The 20529-nt window shown below is 39.4% G+C and overlaps 1 protein-coding gene across 1 annotated transcript; it reads left to right on the top strand.

The window, feature by feature from the left end:
- The first annotated feature begins 1755 nt into the window (after window positions 1–1755).
- On the top strand, window positions 1756–19148 carry FBXO30 (F-box protein 30). Its single transcript, XM_019632317.1, has 3 exons — window positions 1756–1934; window positions 10863–12915; window positions 16935–19148. The coding sequence occupies exons 2-3, from the start codon at window positions 10879–10881 to the stop codon at window positions 17136–17138; spliced, it is 2241 nt and encodes a 746-aa protein (XP_019487862.1). The 5' UTR covers window positions 1756–1934; window positions 10863–10878; the 3' UTR covers window positions 17139–19148.
- Window positions 19149–20529: the final 1381 nt, after the last annotated feature.

The following is a 20529-nucleotide window of genomic DNA, read 5'->3' as shown; positions in this document are numbered from 1 at the left end:
TATTGAGATGAAGAGGCAAAGAAGACTGTGAGGTTTACAGCCCGAATGACTCAGCTTAAGGGGGTGGGTGGTGGCCCAGAGTCAGCTAGGTGACTTAGTAAAGGGGAAAGCCCCAGATTTCAAGAAGTACAATCATGGAATCATGAGATTTTAAAGCTGTAAAGGGCTTTAGAGAGTATTTATTCTAACCCTTTCATCTTATAGGAGGGCAAATGAGGCAAACGGAAGCTACGTGACTCATTTTAGGACAGTGAGCAGAGTAGGGCAAGAGTGTAGCAGCACCCACATCCTCTCCCACCCGGCCATCCTGCCTGCTTCACTATCCTTTCTGACTAGTTCTTAGGACAGTGGGTCTCAAACTCTAGACTGAGGACCAAGGCCCATCTGCAGACAAATTAAACAAAATAAGAAAAATAGACTGAATTTTTCAAGAAGCTCAAGAACTGCCCTTTACTCTGGTGGTTATGTCCTTCCTAATAACTGGTGTGGAAAATCGCCTTTCATTTATGAAATGAGACAATAATATGAGTGGTACCATTTTTACTGCCTTTCTTAGCACAATAAAAAGCTAGTGATCTAAGTACCTTCTTCAGCTTTTTTTTTTAACTGATCTTTAAAATCTAAAAGCATAAGTCATTTCTTTTCAGAATAGCATAGCTATCTCTCCCAAGACACACATGATGTTGGGGTTAAAACATAGTAACAAAAAGGATTACAAAGCAGTGTCCCTGTGTCTGCCCTCATCCACAAGGCCAGGGTTACAGCAAACCCCTCTCCCTCTTCATCACAGTTCTCTTGCATTTGGACTGGGCAGCAGTCCAGGGGAGGGACACCGGGTAGGGCTGAGGGGATGAGGGGCACTCACCCCTCAGCACTGTGAATCACTGTCCTTTCCGTCCCTTGACCTTAGGCAGAGGCTTGGTGGTAGGTGGTAGCTGGGTAATGGACCCAATTCTTTGAAATGGCCATGCAATATTTCTTCAGTCTGCGGTCATTTGTAAAGCATCCTGCAAAAGCGGCTTCAAGCCACCTTTCCAGCTAGATTGCATCGCCTTTCCCTACTGTGATAGTGCGGAGAATTCTCAGTGCCTCCCAGAAGCAGGGCTCCTGGATGGATTGCCCTGCCTGGGCTCGCGGGAAAAGCATTGCGACCCGTAAGTCCTGGGCTGAGATCATGGAGTAGGAAGAACCCTACTTGGGTCAGGGCACTAAGTCACAGGACTCGGGCTCATTGAGCTGGCAAGGCAGCAAGGACTGTGGCGGCGATCAGTAAAGATTCAGCGAGAGCTGGCCCGTTTCCTCCTAAACATGACCTAAGGGTTAGAACACGACACCGAAAGTTCAAGGATCTGGGCTGCTTCTACAATTTAGGGAGGTAAAGGAGCCCGTCTACTTGGGCCTGTTTCCTCAATTCCAAAACTACCGGTCTAGGATTCCTTCCAAGATATCAAAAATCAAACAGGACCTGGAATCACTGCCGGGCAGGAGCCACGTGGGGCCCAAGTGGGAACCCCTAGCACGCCGGGTTCCCCAGGCCCGACTCCCCGCCACGTCGCCCCGGCTGTCAGTGGGGGCGTGCGCGTGCTCGCGGGGTTCAGCGTGCGCGTCCCCGCCGGGCTCAGCGTGCGCGTTTCCGCCAGGCTCGCCGCGGCTGTCGCCGCCGCTGCCTCGGAGGCCTGGCCGGGCCTGTGGGCGGGGCGTGCGGCGCGGAGGGGGCGGGGCGCGCGAGGAGGGCGGCCTCCTGAGGAGAAGGCCGGGGAGCCGCCGGCGGCGGAGCGGAGAGAAAGGGCTGCTGCCCGGCGGGGCCGAGAGGCGAGGAGGAGACGGAGCGCACGGGCGTGCGGGGCGCGGAGTGGCGCCGGGGCAGCGCGGAACAGCCGGCCACGACGGCCACGACAGCCTGGGCCTGGGCCGCGGTTCGGCCGCGCCGGCCGGTGAGTGTCAGGAGGTCCGCAGGGGAGGCCGACCCGGCCGGGGCTGCGCCGGGCATGGAGGCGGCGGCCGGGCCGTGCGAGGCCCGCGGCCAGGGCGGAGGCGGCCGTGGGGTCGGCGGGCCCGGCCTGGGACGGAGTAAACACGGCCCCGCGCTGCCCCGTGGGTTCCTGGCGCGCGGTCCTGGCGCCAGAGTGGGCGTCCGCGGCGTGGGCGTCCGCGGCCATCCTCCAGGCCGGCCAGCCGCAGAGGCAGGCGGTCAGCAAATGGCGACCCACACCCCGAGGACCGACCCCCGAGTCACCCCCTGCCTTGCGTGTTGGTGTGGTGGGGAGGGGTGAAGCGGGAGTTGAACTTAGGGCCCCCTGAGTATCCCGAAAACCCGGCTCCCCCTTTCCTTTTGCCTTTGAGAAACTTGGGTTCTTTTGGGGGGAAACAAACGGGTTAAAGTAAGACTGGGAGGCATCAATCCCCGGTCTCCGCGGGATGAGAGAAGTTGGTAACTTTTCCATTCATGGCAGTGAGAGGCTCCTGGGCTTGCTGAGCCTCAGCCCTCGTTAAAGGGAAACTTCCTGATTTCGTGGGTCCGAGGGGCATGCCCACGGCCGAGCTGTCGGTGCCCTGTCCCGTGGCAGCGCTTGGCTTGGAAGGGGGCCCCGGCGTGCACGTTGAGTTCAGTGACCCCTCCGAGCGTGTTTGTAACGTGTGTGTCGGGGAGAACGGCGACGGGCCGAGCCGCGCGCTGTTTACCCCGCTGCTCCTCGCTTGTTTTCCTTTCTGAGCCATGTCGTAAGCCTCAGATAAAAGATGCTTGGGAAGGAATTGACCTTTTCTTCCATAATTACTTCCTTGACTCCGATCCAAGATGAAGTTATTTATGGGCATTCTCATATCAGTGTAGATTAAGTTAAAAACTCTTTTTTAACGACAAAACCCAGAACTTTCTAAGCCTCAATTCCTGTTTGCTACATTTCAATCGTGTGCTGTGTGTCCTTCAGAGACCTAATAAATGATATCAACAGGCTTTGCATTTGCTCGTATTTGTCAAGGTTTTCCAAAGCAGCCCCGTTGTTGACGCAGCAAAAGGAAAAAGAGTGGGTAGGATAAAAAAAATGTACGTTTAGGATTTTTTCTCAGGGTTCGATTTTTCAATATGAGATTTTCGCCGAATCACTGTTCTTTATGCTTAGTCACTGTTTTCTTACTACAGGAGTTTAATTGGGGATAACATGGTGTTTTGCAAACTTTTAAGTTGCCAGTTTGTTTTTATCTGGTACTTTAATGCAGTGACATAGCTTTTTTGTGTGTGATTCTGGAAATGTTAGTGGGTGGAGTTTTGTGAGTGTTACCAGAGAACTGAAGTTTCCGATACAGACAAACTTTTATGCATTCCAAGTTACTAGGGCATTTAACTTCAATCCAATATTTCTCCATGTCTAGCACTGGAGACCTTTTTTTTCACAGTGTCCTCATAAAATACACTATTAAAGAAGCAATAATACATATTTTGAGGTAACATATGGTTAGAGAGGTACTTTAAGGTCACCAAAATAGGCATTGATTAATGTGTGTTTACTTACCACACATTATGTTACTAAAATGTGACTTTTATTGAGATAAGCCCCATGCTATTCTGTGTGGTTTTGGATACAACTTTTAACTGAGTTCCTATGACTGCCAGTTCATCAGAAGGATTAGGGTATATATACTCTGGAATGACATCGTATTCCTAGAATTCTTTGATGTTAAAGTCTCCAGTCAAAAGGCTATATAAAACTTTAATTTTAAAATTGGTTTGATGAAAAAGGTGAGATGGGTCTTGCACGAGTGGTTTTTACATTGTAGGTAGCTGGATAGTTAAACACAAATAAGCATGTGTGAATTAAAACCCAGTCTGAAAATTTTTTACAGAAAGGGCATGTCTTTTTTTTTTTTTTTTTTTTTAGGAGCGGGTAATGTAGCATTAGTTTGCTCCTCATATGATTACTTTTAGTAAGCCTTATAAGTATAAATGACCTGGGCCGGCCGAGTGGTTCAGTTGGTTAAGAGTTCACTCAAGAGTTTGAGCTCTGAGCAACAGTGGTTCGAGTCCCGGCCTGATCTGAGCTGCCAACAGGTGGCAGGATGGCTCAGCTAAAAAAAAAAAAAAAAAGTATAAATGACCTAATATACAAAATAATTATACATAAAGCTTTGCGTATGTCAATGTTGTTATTGTGTAAAGTGAAGTACATCCATTCTCTGAGGAAAACATGTTTGTATCCTACTGGACACACACATAACAGTAACCAGCCTTTGTAGAGTTCTAGGTGGTTTTCACAATAAGAGTAATTGCCTGAAGCTCACAAAGCTGAGATTTTTTGGAAGCCCATTCCCCTGTGCCTTGCTGCCCATTGTAATAAGCTGAGTTCCACCATTTGGGTGGATTACTTTTATTTGACTTTCTACTCAAATAGGTTCTGGTCTTAAATATTTATTGTTATTTTAATTTCTTATGTAAGTCTATAACAATTTCATTTGCTTATTTAGTGGAAAATATGGCAAGTAGTTAGAACTTTCACTTTGGAATAAGTTTCTCATGACCATATTTAGAAATGAAAGATGTATGTTTTGATTACATAACTGGAAGGCTAAAAACTTGAAAAATCTTCCATATAATTAGGTCATCATTCTATAAATAAAAATCAGAACCAAAATTTAATAAAAGAATGTATACAGTGTAACCCATTTAGCTATTTTGGACTCATCAAGAGGATGTGTGCTTTGAATAGGGAGTTTGATGATGTTGGGCTTTCAGTCTTGTCTAGTTACCCCAACCCCCTTTTTAAACCAGTGAAGTAAGATGTCCAAGTGCGGTTAGAGATTTATTGTAGTTTTTAAAACTTAGTGTACCTGATCAGCAAATCAGCCAGCACGTGTTTGTGTTTACTGTGTAGTAACACCTTTGACTATATGGGGGGATGAGACTTGCTCTGGGGGAGCTCATAACTGATCGCTTAATTTGAAATTTTAGTCATAGACTTGCTTGTAATAGTTAGTGAATTGAGCAGGTATGTCTATAGTTCCACTCAGCCTTACACTGAAGCAATTTTTTCTTGTGTAAGTAGACTTTTAGTCCGTCTAGTACCATAGTAATTGTAATATTAAGCAGGAGGCTGATACTGCTTCCTTTTTAAAGCTTCTTTTCCTTACCCTATACCTACTTAGACACCTGCACATGTGCAGACATCTCCACCTTTGCTTTGCTTTTTGAACCTGATGACTCTATATTCAGTAACCAGTAACCAGACTGCAGGGTTGATTAGGGGATTAAAATAGTGGGACAGTGTACAGGTAAATGTTTCCTTCTGGGGCTTTTATTACTAAATATTACTTTTTAAGATTTTAAAACAGTGGAAGATTGAAATTAACTTTATTATTCCCTTCGATTTGCTTTTTTTGATGGACAATTTATCTTACTCCATATATAGTGCCTAGAACATATGACCTAGGTGCTCAATAAATGTTTGAGCACTATTGACTTTTTATAGCTGATACGATGAGGTATCAGCTATAAAATTTGATTCAATTTGATTCAGTTTGTCTAATGCTAGATCTATAAGGTTGTATCTCTTCATGAAATACGTAGTTTTCCATGAAATCGAGACTCTCATTTTGGAATCCATTTGTTTATTTCTTGTGTTATACTTCTTTCATTTATTCATGTTTTTAAGATAAGTGAGGCTGTAATTGAGATACAACTTTAGCAGTATAGGGAACTCAAGAATGAATGAGACAGAGATAACCCTGCCTCCTTCATGGAGCTTATAGTTTTCCTATGGAGATAGATATTAAACAGGATAATTACCAAGAAAAAATGCATTGTGTAGTGAGCATGTAGCATAATACAGGATCCTTGTCTTTGGGTATGTGGAAAAGTAACAATTAAGCTGAGACAGAAAGAATGGAGGCAGCAGTTGGGGAGGGAAAGGTGGGTGTGTGTCTGTGCACGCGCTTGCATGCACGCATTAAGAAAAGCCTGAGGCTGCAAGCTGGGTCCAGTACTGTGGGTGACTTGACAGCATATTTTAAAATTGTGCTAATTCGCAATGTTTTATTGATTTATCACCGTGTGCATTTTAATGAACTTGGAAAAATAAAGAAATATTCTTTTGAGGACCGTATCTTTAAGCCCAGAAATAGCCTTCAAAAACAAGGCCTCATTTCATTGTATGGGAAAGTGCCATGTCTTAAAACTATTTTTATGGATTGCTTGTCAGCCACAGAGTATGAGCTGGCCAAGAATTTCTGTTAGAGAAAATTGAAACTACTGTAAAACATTTAATCATTTACAGATATTTTCTAGTCTAATGAAACTTTTTCCAGTTGTTTGGAATGTTAAGATTCTTTTTCTAGAGCGTTTTTTAAAACCTTAATATTGAGGAGTTTTAAATTAAGCTCATCTTGAACTTGAAGTCTCAATTTTAGCAACATGTTTTCTACTGGGCCTGCTGTGTCACTATTCAACTGATAAATCAGGGTTGATGTTTTAGACCATTACACAGTATTTATGAGCGACATGAAATCCTTTATGGAGGCATATTTAATTTGATAATAGCCATCTTGATTAGAAAGAGAATGGATCTGGAAGTTTTTAAGTTCTGATACTGTGGGGTGTATCCCCAGAATACTCCTTGGGTATTGTTTAGTACATTTTCTTATTTCTTAATATATTTAATAGTAAAATGGAATTAAACTTGATTCCTTTTTTTATAGCTATTTTGAGAATTGTTAACTTTATATTGTTCCATATGTTTATAGTGAGCATTATAAATGTAAGTTATTTTTTAAATAATTTAAAGCATTTACATTCAAAGCAAAGTACTGTAATTAGAAAGGACCAAAAAGTCTTTCTTGACCACAGGGGTGATTGTGTTGGAATAAATGACAAGCAAAGTTGTGTAATCTCCATTCCTCAAATACCATCTTAAAATTGGATCATCAGTTACTGAAGTGCTGCCTTATTTTCTTAAACTTTCATAAGTAAACATATCTTATTGTTCAAGTGCATTGATCAGATTATCAATTTAAATCCTAGCTCTGCCACTTATATTGGGTTGTCGGAAAAGTCATGACGTATTTTTTCAATGTTTTTCGTTGCAAAAATGCGTCATGACTTTTCTGACAACCCAATAGCTAGATGACCTAAGACAAGTCTCTTATTATCCTTTCTGAACTTCAGTTTCCTCTGGGTTTTTAGGAGGATTGTGATATTTAGGACATGACATATGTAAAGAAAGACAAAATAGGTACATAATTAGTGTTCTCTTGTTCTTCTCTCTAAGTCTACTTCAATAAATAATAAATATTTTGGACTCATTGCTGTGGATGTTTTTATTTTTTAACACTTTGTTATTAAGAATGGAACAGTGTGCAAGAGGCTATTTATTTTGAAGCTTGAGAGCCTTCTACTGCCTGTCAGACTTATTGTTGCTTTGCATTTAACTCAGTTGTTTGTAGCAGTTGCTATTTTAAACACTTTTGAATTAAGTGACTTTCCTGAGATGTGTTCTGTCTGGTGCGGTCATGTGATATGTACATAACATAAAGTGTTCCTACAAGTTCTGAGAGCAGTGGTCACTTCTGTTGAAACTGCTTATATTTTTAGGTTTCTCTCTTAGTAACAGTCAAGCTTATAACCTTCAGCATGTGAGATGAACTCATTCTGGTTGCAAAATAAGAAAGCTACAGCTGTTTTCACAATCTAATCACTCAGTAAAATTTGCCCTAATTCTTATTAAGGTTTCTTTTTGGATTTCTTCTTAATTTACAGATGTTTGTCATCATTAGTCTGTCATTTCTTCTGTTATGACTCTTAGCATGTTTGTCTTTAAAGGTTCTGTCCTTACCTATAAAATTTATGGGGTAAAGTATTCAACAGTATAGTTAAATCATAATTTGTAATTTTTAAACACAATTTAAAAATACAGTTTTGTTGATAAGTGTGTGCCTCCCTCTCACCCCCTACATCATTAAGCACCATAATACCAACTCATAACTTTTCTGCTTAATCAGCAAAGCTCTATTAATAATCGGTAGACTTTTATTAGTTTGAGGAAAAGCAAACTTGGACTGGAGAAACAAATAGCAATTTGAGGAGTAATTAGTTTACAGTAGTCACCTGGAACCAAGATAGAAAAACATGTCTGAGAGCTAGCAATCTTTTATCCGCTGAAGTGAAGAAAATAGGCTAATAATCAGCATTTTACCCAGAAAATTATCTACTACAATGTAATTTAACTTAGGAAATGTTGAGATGAATTGCCTGTGCCATATACAAGTAGAAATGTATAATAAGTAATTAGTTGTAGAGATCTGAACTTTGGAAGAGGGTTCTGGGCAGGAGGTATAGATGAGTTTTCAGCATATTAGTGGTAATTGAAGTTTTTGAGAAACTGAGAACACCCAGGGAGAGAATGTATAGAATAATCAAGAAATGACATGGATCCCTGAAAAGAGTAGTATTTTAGAAGTAAAGTTTCAGGAATAACCAAAGAGGTAGGAGGAAAACCAGGGAAATGGGACATCATGAAAACTAAGGAAAGATAATACCGTATTTCCCCATGTATACGACACACCCTTTTTCGAAAAATTTGGGGTCTAAAAACTGGGTGCATCTTATACAGTGGTTGTAGTGGGTTTTTTTTTTACTTGCATTTCCCGCTTTTTTCACGCTTATTTTTTTTTTGCGCTCATACAACCACTGTATAAGACGCACCCAGTTTTTAGACCCCAAATTTTTCGGGAAAGGGTGCGTCTTATACATGGGGAAATACGGGTTCAAAAAGGAGGAATTAGTCAACAAAAGGATAGATATAATGGCCAGGGAAGACAGGGTCTGGAAAAAAGGCCCTTTGGATTTAGCACCGAGAATCTGAGAGTGCAGTTTTAATGAGCGGTGGTGAAAAGAAAAGCCAGATTAGAGGCTGACGAATATATGGGAGGTTGGAAGGGTTTGGGGGTTAATTTTTTGTTTTTCTTCTGAAAGCTTGACTGAAGAGGAAAAAAGAATAGTAGCAAAAGGGGGATATTGCTTTATTATTTAGGTTTTTAAAGATAAAATGGTCTTTTAAGTTTTTACTGCTAGTAACAACAAGCCAATAAATAGTTGAATATTATAGAAAAAAAGACATTGAATAGGTTCAGTAATTATAATTGAAACAATATATTATGCTAATACTTTCTCTTATTTTTATATTAAACTGTTCTTGATAAAAGCAGGAAAGACTATTAGGTATCTGTAATCCCCTCATGTTATTTTGTAGATACCATTTCTCTGTTGAAAATCCTAGTGATGTCCAATTAAAGTCTGAACTCCACAGAATGTAGCATCTAGTGCACTCTTCAGGATCTGCCTAATTCTTGCCTGGCCTCATCTCTCACAGCCACTTTGCATTTCACCTTGTGCAATACTGGGAAACTTGGAGTTCCCTGAACATCTTTTGCCCATTCTTGTTTTTCTGCATTTGCTTAATGCTTTTGCTTCAGCATTGAATGCCTCCCTTTTTTTCCAAACCTACCCTCCTTAAGACTTCTCATCTTTCAAGACTTACTGTGAATTCTTCTCTAGCCCCTACCAATACTATCTTCTCTGTATTACCGTTTTACTGCTGTCATACAGCTATGATCACATAATAATATGACATGATTTTTACTGTCTCTGACCTCCTGCTATAGCTCCTTGAGAGGACGCACCGTGTCTTACTAATCGTCAAACGCAGTGTCTGGTACATAGTAATCAAGCAATAAATAGATGTTTAATGAATGAATGGAAACTGTGGCCCTCAGAAGTAAGTGATTTGCCTATCGCTATAGAACAGGAGCTAGAACTTATATTTTTCGGGTAAATTCTTGTATGTTTTAATTAAGGCTTACTCTGTTGATTTGTTGTGGAATTTATTAAGGCATCTGTAGAAGGAGAGAACTATATATGGAATCTTAAATGAATCCATATAATTATTTTTTTTAATTTATTATTTTTTTTAAAGATTTTTATTGGGGTATTGGGGGGAAGGGAACAGTGCTGGGGAATTGGGGGAAGTGGAACAGACAAGTTGCTGTTGTTTTGTTCTTCAGTCTAGTTGTGGAGGCCGTTGCTTCACTGGCCCAAGTTGGCACCATCATTGCGCTCTTCCCAAGTGAGGCAGATCAGTCACCGGCTTCTGGACGGCCGCTCACTGCAGCTGCTGGCCGCTCACGCTGGCTGCTGGCTACATACGGTAGCCCATGGCAACCCACTGCCACAGGGGCTGCAGCCTACGCCGTCGCCGGCGACTCACGGCAGCCCAGCTCCAGGTTGAGCTGTTGTTCAGCATCTTAGCTGTAGAGGGCAGTGTCACTGGCCCTCATATGTGGGATCCGAACCGGGGCCCTCTGGCGTCCCAAGCCAGTTCTTAACCATCGCGCCACTCGGCCGGCCCAATGAATCCATATATTTAGAGGAAATAAAAAGAAAACATCTAATAAAGTTTTAGTTAAATATATTAGTGAAATTCAGATTATTCTCAGGAACATGATGAGGTCTCTGCAATTTGGCATACTTCAAAATCTGTTTAGTTGAAATTAAAAAAGGTAAAAGCTAAAGCATTCTCTGAAATCTAAAAGTTAAATATACATTAACTTGTTTCTTTTAAGCGTATTGTTATATGGCATATAAAAATGAACTTTTATGACATTTTAGCTAAAGTACTGAGTTGTTAGTTGAAATGCTTAAGTTGTTTCAAGATGGAGTATTTATATGTAAAATAAACTTGTTAAATATGTTCATTTTATATATTTCATTCTAAAATAAGCCAATATACCTTCATGATTTGATTTACATTATTAAACAGTTTTTAAAAATTTACAATGTTTTGCCTAACTTCCTATCTTTTTTCCATCTCAACCACCAGTACTGGACCGGCCATTATGGAGGAGGAGCTGCAGCACTCGCACTGCGTCAATTGTGTCAGTAGACGGTGTATGACCAGACCAGAGCCTGGGATTTCTTGTGACTTGATTGGTTGTCCATTAGTTTGTGGAGCAGTCTTCCATTCTTGTAAAGCTGATGAGCATCGACTTTTATGTCCATTTGAACGCGTGCCTTGCTTAAATAGTGACTTTGGATGTCCATTTACAATGGCTCGAAATAAAGTTGCTGAACATCTAGAAACATGTCCTGCAAGTGTGGTGTGCTGTACTATGGAGTGGAACCGATGGCCGGTTAGTTATGCAGACCGGAAATCATATGAAAATCTAAGCAGAGATGTGGATGAAGTGGCACAATTAGATATGGCCTTGGCCCTTCAAGACCAACGGATGCTCTTAGAATCTCTCAAAGTAGCCACCATGATGTCAAAAGCGACTGATAAAGTATCAGAACCTAGAGAACAAGTATCAGTTAAATCAAATGTCCCAGAGATGCCACATGCTAATGGTTTGGTGTCTGTTGATGAAGAATCTTATGGTGCACTTTATCAAGCTACTGTAGAAACAACCAGAAGTTTGGCTGCTGCTTTAGATATCCTGAATACCGCCACAAGAGACATTGGTATGTTAAGTACGAATCTTTGTGCTTCCCCAAATGAAATGAATGAAGAGCAAAATGCCAGAGAAAGCTTACAGAATAGTGACTCAAAAGACGAGGACCATCTTCACGAGGATGAGATTGGAGCAGTAGGTGGAATTGACCATAACAACACAAGTCAGAATGCCCAGTCTGAACAAAATGGTTCAAGTGATTTATTATGTGACTTGAATACCAGTTCTTATGACACGTCTGCTCTTTGTAATGGCTTTCCTTTGGAAAATATGTGTACACAGGTCGCAGACCAGAATCAGAATTTACATGGTGATTCCAAACAAAGTAACTTAACAAATGGAGAATGTGTAGCATCAGATGGCACTTCCCAACCTTCCAGTTCACTTTCAGTAGCAGCTCAACTTAGGGAAGTTATACCACCTAATGCTTTGCCTAACGGCACAGTTCAGCGAATCCTCATGCCTGATGGTGAGGATGAAGAATTGTGTTGGAGAAAAGTAGACTTAGGGGACTTGAGGAATGTGGATGTCTTATCTTTCAGTCATCCTCCTTCATTCAAATTTCTTTCTAATTCATGTTGGTCTAAACCAAAGGAAGATAAAGCAGTAGATACATCAGATTTGGAAGTTGCAGAAGACCCAATGGGCCTCCAAGGAATAGATCTAATCACAGCAGCATTACTGTTTTGTCTAGGAGATTCTCCAGGTGGGAGGGGTATATCTGATAGTCGCATGGTGGATGTTTATCACATTGACTTCGGGACTCAGACTTTTTCACTTCCATCTGCAATTTTAGCTACAAATACAATGGTTGGGGAAATAGCTTCAGCTTCAGCTTGTGATCATGCCAACCCACAGCTTTCAAATCCAAGTCCTTTTCAGACACTTGGGCTGGATTTAGTATTGGAATGTGTCGCTAGGTACCAACCCAAGCAGCGTTCAATGTTTACATTTGTTTGTGGACAGTTATTTAGAAGAAAAGAATTTTCTTCACATTTTAAGAACGTGCATGGTGACATTCATGCTGGACTCAATGGCTGGATGGAGCAGAGGTGCCCTTTAGCATATTATGGTTGTACCTATTCTCAGCGTAGATTTTGTCCATCAACACAAGGAGCAAAGATTATACATGATCGCCATTTGCGGTCATTTGGAGTTCAGCCTTGTGTATCTACAGTATTAGTAGAGCCTGCTAGAAATTGTGTGTTGGGATTACACAGTGACCATCTAAGTAGTCTTCCTTTTGAGGTTCTGCAACATATTGCAGGGTTTCTCGATGGCTTCAGCCTATGCCAGCTCTCGTGTGTATCCAAGTTAATGAGGGATGTGTGTGGCAGCCTGCTTCAGTCTCGTGGAATGGTCATACTGCAGTGGGGGAAAAGGAAGTACCCAGAAGGAAACTCATCATGGCAGATAAAAGAAAAGGTTAGTTTAATCTTAACTGTATCAATCCCTTACTTGATATATAATCAATAATGTTGCTGAATTAATAAAATTAGTATCTTTTGAAATTGACTATCCTTAAAACTTAATATGACAAACTCTTTTATAATAGCAGTTAATGAAAAACTAGGATAGTTAAAATTGTTTTTTGTAATCACATTTACTGCAGACAACCTACAACTAGATTCTAATCTAATATGGCAGAGGCCACTTCTCTTTTTTCCAGTTGAGCAGCTCTGTACCCATTCAGTTCTTCTGTAACAACTCCCTTTGTTTGAGGCCATGTTAGCCACCTTCGAATTTGGGCTCCATCTGAAACATTTTCACCATAGGACAATGGGGAAGGCAAGAAGGTGGTGTTTTACTGCTTACAATTGGCAGCCTCTTCCCATTCTTAGCAGTTTCTTTCTTAGGACTTGGTTGTGTCAGGTAGAACTTAAATTGGGAGAGATGAGAAAAAGTGATACCTACTGCTACTGTTAAGACCAATGGAGTATTTGGGGGTATAGAGGACATAAGTGGATGGATGTGGATATGTATTAGGTTGAAGTGAGATAAGAGTAGGGAAATAGGATTTGGTACTGTGGTGGGGAATCGGGGTTTAGTACAGTAAAAGGGGGAGTGGAAGCTTGGAAGCCTGAGCTAGAGATAAGCAGACCCGGGAACAAATCCTGGCTCCGCCATTTTCCTCCTGTGACACCCTACTTTTGCCCAGCTTCTGTTTGAGGTACTATACAATAGAAACAAAAATGTATTACAAATAACTGATTGAAGGTGTTTTTCATTTCAGAACATTCACAATATGAAAACTTTTATTTTATAAACTGGAGAAAAATTTGATAAACTTCACATTGGTTGCACAGGGTTCAAATTTTTGGCTACTTTATTTTTACCACCCTTAGGTTTTCTCTTACTTTCACTCCTTGCTCCAGTTTTTCAGAATTCTACATCTCTGTGTTCTCCTGAGGCTTTGACCAATGAATGAGCACACTGACTATTTTATGATTTTTTTTTTTTCCCCTAAAGGGACTTTGGTGGCAGAAAGCTTCATACTTGCTATGTATACATCTGTGCATGTGTGCATTCTCATTTTCCAGATGGTTTTCCATTTGGAATGGGACAGTCTGAGTATGGCCTTTTTGTGTCCATGCCCACTAGAATTGACCTATGAGGGGAAATATTTTCTGGGGTTCTATTCCTGCAGAAAATCTTACCTACTCTTGGAGTTTAAATTGCCATTGTTTATACAGGTTACTCACACATCTATATCCTGGCCATTTTCTCCTTTGAACTCCAGACCATCATAGACCAGCATCTGCTGGACCTCTCCACTTGATTGTCGCATGAGTCATCAAGCTCAGCATGTCCAGCTTACTTCACTTCCCTACCTCTCTCGTCCTCAGAAAATGGCATCATCTTCAATTCCCTAACCTAGGAACGTGGGAGTTAGGGTTACTCCCTTGCTCCCCCTTTATTTCCATAGCCAGGCAATCACCAAGTCCTGTTGAGCCTCCCCTCTTCATATCCCTGAGCTTTGCTTTACTGTTTCCACCGCTGTTGACTAGTTCCCTCCCACCTTTAGTTCTCTCCTGGGTCACAGCAGTTGCCTCCTAGCTGGGTTTCTAGTTCCAGCTGTGTCCCTCTTATTCTCTATATAAGAGCTAGAGGGACAACATTTTCTTAAGTACAGTTCTTAGGCTGCAGTGCTTAAGAACTTTAAATGTTTGTCTGTTGCCCTGGGATAGAGACAGTCCTTAATGCAACATTTAAGACTTTTTATGATCTTTTTCTTGTTTACCTCATCAGTTTCCTCTTGTCACTTTATATTCCACTTACATTGATTTACTTACAGTTGCCAGATGTTTTTTTCTTTTTTTTTTTAGTAACTTTATTTTTTTAATTACAGTTGACATACAATATTATATTATTTCAGGTATACAACATAGTGATTAGACTTCTGTATAACTTAGGAAGTGATCACTCCGATAAGTCTAGTACCCATCTGACTCCATCCATAGTTATTGCAATATTATTGACTATGTTGCCTGACATTTTCTTTCTTGCCTTAAGGCATTTGAGTATGCTATCCCTAATACGTTTGAGCACTTGCAATGTGCTAGATAGTGTGCTAATAAGCATTTTACTTTCATTAATTTATTCTACTGTCTCTATTTTATGGATGAAGAAATCGAGGTTTAGAGAGGGTCAGTAGCTTATCTAACGAATCTATGGATTCAGACCTAGGGAACCTGTCTTTGAAGCTTGTAATCTTCATCTCCTTGCTATATCCTGCTTACTCTTCAGATCTTAACTTCCTCAAGTTCAGCCTCCTGGAACCCTACTCTGAAGCATTCAGGGAGGCTCACTGCTCTGTTTGTGCGTGCCCATTTTATACCCCAGCTTCGTACACTCCTGCTTCGCACACCTCTACTAAAGCACCCACCATACTGTTTTTAAATTCACTGATAAATTGTCATTAGACCAATTTTCTTGAAAAACGAGACTCTGGGAACCAAAATATCTAATGCCTAGCATAATACCTGTCATATAGCAGGCAATAAGTAAATACTTGATGGATACTTGAATGTAGAATTGACCCATTACTAAGAAACCTTGTCACCAGGAGGCAGGAGCCATCCATTTTTTCCAAGTTTGTTTCACCGGGTTCTCTAACTGTGTGGAAGTAGGAATGCTGTCTGCTACCATTGAACCTTCCAGCTAACTGTTTATGCTTAAAGTTTAACAAAAACTCCTCTATTTCTTCCCGTAGCTTAGTTGGTTGGGGAATTGTGATGTATAATGTCTACTGGTAGCTACTCTTTAGACCTTCACTGACTCCTGGGAAAGGACTCCATCCAGGAGAGTTGATACAACCCTCAGGAGTATAGCAGCTGAGTGTCCCATGTGCACAAAAGTGGTGACTTCTGTTGCCAACTGAAAAATAATAGTGTTCACACAGAATTTTGAAGGTATCTGGCCACCCCGAAAGTCATTACCATCCTTTCCTAACAAGTGTTGAGTGCTGAGGGCTCCCTCAAATCCACAGCTACTTTCCAGAGCACCCGCTGTTTCACCATGGATTCTGCATTCTCTAACCAGACATTTACCTTGGAGACGCTTAGCTAGGATGCCCAGGCCTGTCCTGTCTCACTCAGGCTTGTTCCCAGGCCTGTCTTGCGTTCTGCATGCTTATTAGCCATGTTATTTTGAATTGTAAAGATGTGAGGGGGCCACAACAGTCATTGTAGACTAAGAAGATGACAGTGCTTCATGAGGGCTTGGAGCTGCTGAGTGGGCCAAAGCGGAAGTAGCCCACATTTTTACCAGCGGGCTCATGAACAAGGATAGCAGGTGAATATGATATGAAATATTATAAAATAAGACTCACTTTACAAAAGTGCTTTATAAATTTTCAGAAGCTTTTTGAACAAATCGAAGCACCTGTATTCTTCAATATTACAAAGTACCTTTAGTATTTATAAATAGTGGAAAGATAAGGTACATTGGAACAGTATTGTAGAGTATTTTTTAGTATGCTTCATATAGTGTAAAAGGAATGGGACAAAAACTTGGAGAACAAAAATAATACTCGTATTGCGTACATCTCCAGGCTATGGATAATCTATATAACTGTTGGATAAGATAAAGAATAGTGTGCAGTATGTATTATTGTAGGAAGTAGTTCTAAATTCATGGGGTTATAATTTTTTTTAATTGCTTAATAAGCGTGGATATGACTTTTAATTTTTAATGTTGATTTTTGTATTTTCTTTTTGGTTGTTACATTTATTGAAGTCATAATGTCAAAGAAGTGATTTTTCTTATAAATATTTGATAAACATATTTGTGTCCCAATGGATTTACTACTTTTCAATTATATAGCTAACACTTGAAACTCTATGTTGGATATTTCTCTAACAGTAGAAATGTACAGTTAGAGCAAGTGTATTTTGATACCTGTAAATTGACTTGTTTAAATCTGAAGTAGAATTTTCTTTTAGGTATGGCGATTCAGTACTGCATTTTGTTCTGTTAATGAATGGAAATTTGCTGACATCCTAAGCATGGCTGACCACTTGAAGAAATGCAGTTACAATATTGTAGAGAAGCGGGAGGAAGCCATCCCATTGCCATGTATGTGTGTGACACGAGAACTCACGAAAGAAGGACGTTCACTTCGCTCAGTTTTAAAACCTGTACTTTAAAAACTATAACTCCACTTGCACATACATGCAAGCACCTAGTATAATTTCTTTGTAATATGTGACACTTTATTAATGTATTAAAGATTACAACTAGCTAAATTTATTGTCACTGTGTATATAATGTTTTGAAGTGACATATATTTTTATAAAGTACTGTTTAGTTGGGAAAAAGTTGCCTTAATGTTTGAAATGTGTGAAATTTTTGGAACTTGCTGGACAGGGTGATTTAATTTTTAGCTACATAATTTTCAGAATTAGTATTTTTAATGGTGTGCATATTTTGGCTCTTAAATTTTTTGCTTCTTAAACTAACAAGATCCTGACCAAACAATATAGTCCTCATGTTTTCTGTGGGTTGCAACCCATGCATTCAAAAAGTAAAATTTTGATTCAAATTTTTGCAGCATAGGTTTTTCAGATTAAAAAATTCAGTTGCTTAAGCACTGCCGTAAGATCATTATAAAGATTTTATTTTCTAGTGCTCTCCAATACAATTGTTGATAAGTAGATGATCTCTGTACTTACATAATATTTAAAATCATAACTGGTAATGCTATTTATGTTTTAAGTATAATTCACAAAGATGTTTTCACCTTATATATTTACGACTCTGATTTAGAGAGTGTCCATTTGCAACTTTCTTTTTTTTGTTAGATGCCATGTCCAAAGACATGACACTGTGTTATATGACAGGTTAAAGCAAAAACAAACAAAAAGCCTGTGTATTTATTTTAATTTGAAACTGTTCATGGTATTATTTGCTAGGTATGTGATATTTGTGGAGAAGAAAATATACCTCATTTTAAGTTTTAATTGGACGTATTGTATGAATAAATTTCAAATATTCAGAATGCAAAGGGCTTAACTTTTTTCATAAACATTTAAAATTTTTGCCTTTTGATTTTTATAATCACAGCTATGTTTTAAGACATTTTAAAATGTGAAATTTGCTATCTTTGTAAGATGACAATCTTAAAATGCAGAAACCTGTCGTGGTTGACAATCTCTAAAACATTTCCAGGTTAACTTCCTGTAGACTTCTCTACCAAAAAAGTAAGAATTTCATCTTTGTGTAAGGATCGAGGTATAAAAGAAAAATAATCAAAGACCTGTTCTTCAACTATTTTAGTATAGTTTTCAAGTTTATGAATACTATTATGAACCTGATGTGATCAGTTTCTTAAAAAATGAACATATCCGTATTTAGAAATAAATTGCAAAAATGGGGACATGTGCTTAAGTAACTTGTTTTAAGTAATTTCTGGCATTTGGTAGTCTGAAATGGTGACAAGTTACCTCGTTATAAAATATCAACTCTGTTTTGTCTCCTCCTACATTTGTCCCTGAGCGTGCTCTACTGTTACGAGGTTCTTGATTTCCATATATGGCAACCAGGCTGGGTAGAGGCGTTCCTTGGGCATTAGAAAAGAATTCCGAACTGCTTAAGACTTGTTTTGGTTGGATCAAGTCCTTATTACAGTTGAAAAATAATAGCACTAAAGACTAATCAATTGTTTTGCCTCACCTGTCATTTTAATAAGTAAAATACTTGTTTCTCAGTGCTTAAACTTTCTTTTTCAACTGTGAGATTGAATGACACAAACAATCGCTATTTCTGTGGGAAGTCAGAAATAAGATTATCAAATACTGTAAACTATAACTCTGCCTTTTAAAGTTTTGCTGAAGAATGTGTCTGGTTAGGATAGCACAGACATTAACTTTTTGTTTTATGGTTGTGCTTTTTAAAATCCTTGGTTTTTAAGTGTAGACTTCTTGTTTCCATACTGGATCATGAGATATTTAACATTTTTTCACCTGATATTTCTTTTACACATCTTTGGGTGTTTTCTTTTTTGTTTGTTATGCCACCATATTATTTTGTTAAAATGTGTTCTTTGTGCAACATTTGTTCAAACTCTTAATAAAATTAACATTTTTCCCTTTATATGGCTCAGTAACTTAAAAAGAAAAACTTTTATTTAAATAAAATTTTAATAGTTGTTTGACAAATCCCAAACACAGTCATCTTGTTTCTGTAGAGTGGATTTCTGCATGTTGTAGGGGCTGCTTGTTGGCACTGTTCACCCATGTTTTGCTGGCGAGCATTACACTTCTTTTTTAAAGTGGAAAACTCATTAGTTAGCTTTCTGGGTCCCCTCAGTGTCTTCTTGAAAGTAGTCCCACCTAGGAGTATTGAAAGGCCGAGGAGTTTGGGGCAGTATTATTTTTCTGAAACTTGTAATGTGAACAGCATGAAACCTTTTAAGCATGAAAAGGTTTGTATGTTGACAATTAAATTGTCATTTGAGAAGTCTGTTGATGCCTCAGTTTTTGCTAACCAGCAAGATAAAGGCTAAGTATCAGGATGGAGGGAAATATCTGAATTCACTTTTATCTGCTGTCTCCTTCCCCAGAACTGCCTGTTATCTTAGTGAATCAATCTCTCTCTCTCTCATTGGCTTTTAAGACTCACAGATCACTCATAGTCGTGGTTCCCAAAGGGTAGTCCCTGGACCAGTTGCATTTAGCATCTCCTGGAAATTTGTTAGAAATCCAAATTCTTGGGCCTCTCTGCAAAATTAATGATTCAGAAACTCTGGTGTGGGAAACAGCAGTCTGTTATTAACAAAGGCCTTCACGTGATTCTGATTCACAGTAAACTATGAGAACTTGGAGGAGAGCTTGGGACGTGCCAGCTAGTCTCCTGAATGATATGTTATTGGAATGGGTAAATGTGTCTATGTACATATATATGTAATCCAAAATTTAATGAGTAACGGTAATTTATTAATTAATGGTGACGTTAATTTATTTATATATTTTCTCGCTATTACAGCCGTTTGACAAAATACATTGGGGACATTTAAAAAAAAGCTAGTATTTACTAGTAATTTTAAATTTACTGTTATTGTTATAGTAGATCACTAGTGTTTTCTTCTGTTCAAGGTAAATAATGAACTTCCAGTTGATTAGTACTAACATGTAGCCTAGTCGTCATTCATTCGCATTCTTGTTTAGTGGTTGTGGTCATGTGAACGTATTAGATTTCTAGAATAAGTAAAGGATAGGAGTAGGCAAATACTGGATTAAATCCTACAGAAATATTTGTAGGAATCCTTTCAACCTGTCAGTGAGAGATTTTAAAGGCTGAGCTTCTGGTTTATGAGTAGTGTAGGACCTGTTTTGGTCTTTGACCCTGTGCTGTATATCCCATCAGTATTGTTGCTGTTATTAACTATCCCTTAGCATTGGATGTTGGGATCTTAGTAACGTCAGAGATAATGGGGTTTTCAATAAAACTTGAAGATAGGGTGGTTTATATTACTATATTGGTAACAGATTTTTACCTCTGGTAGTTTGAATGTAGTCTTTGGTATTTAAGCAAAACACA

Source organism: Hipposideros armiger, unplaced genomic scaffold (assembly GCF_001890085.2).
Source record: "Hipposideros armiger isolate ML-2016 unplaced genomic scaffold, ASM189008v1 scaffold_1119, whole genome shotgun sequence".
Taxonomy (NCBI): Eukaryota; Metazoa; Chordata; class Mammalia; order Chiroptera; family Hipposideridae; genus Hipposideros; species Hipposideros armiger.
This window is presented reverse-complemented; position numbering and strand designations above follow the sequence as displayed.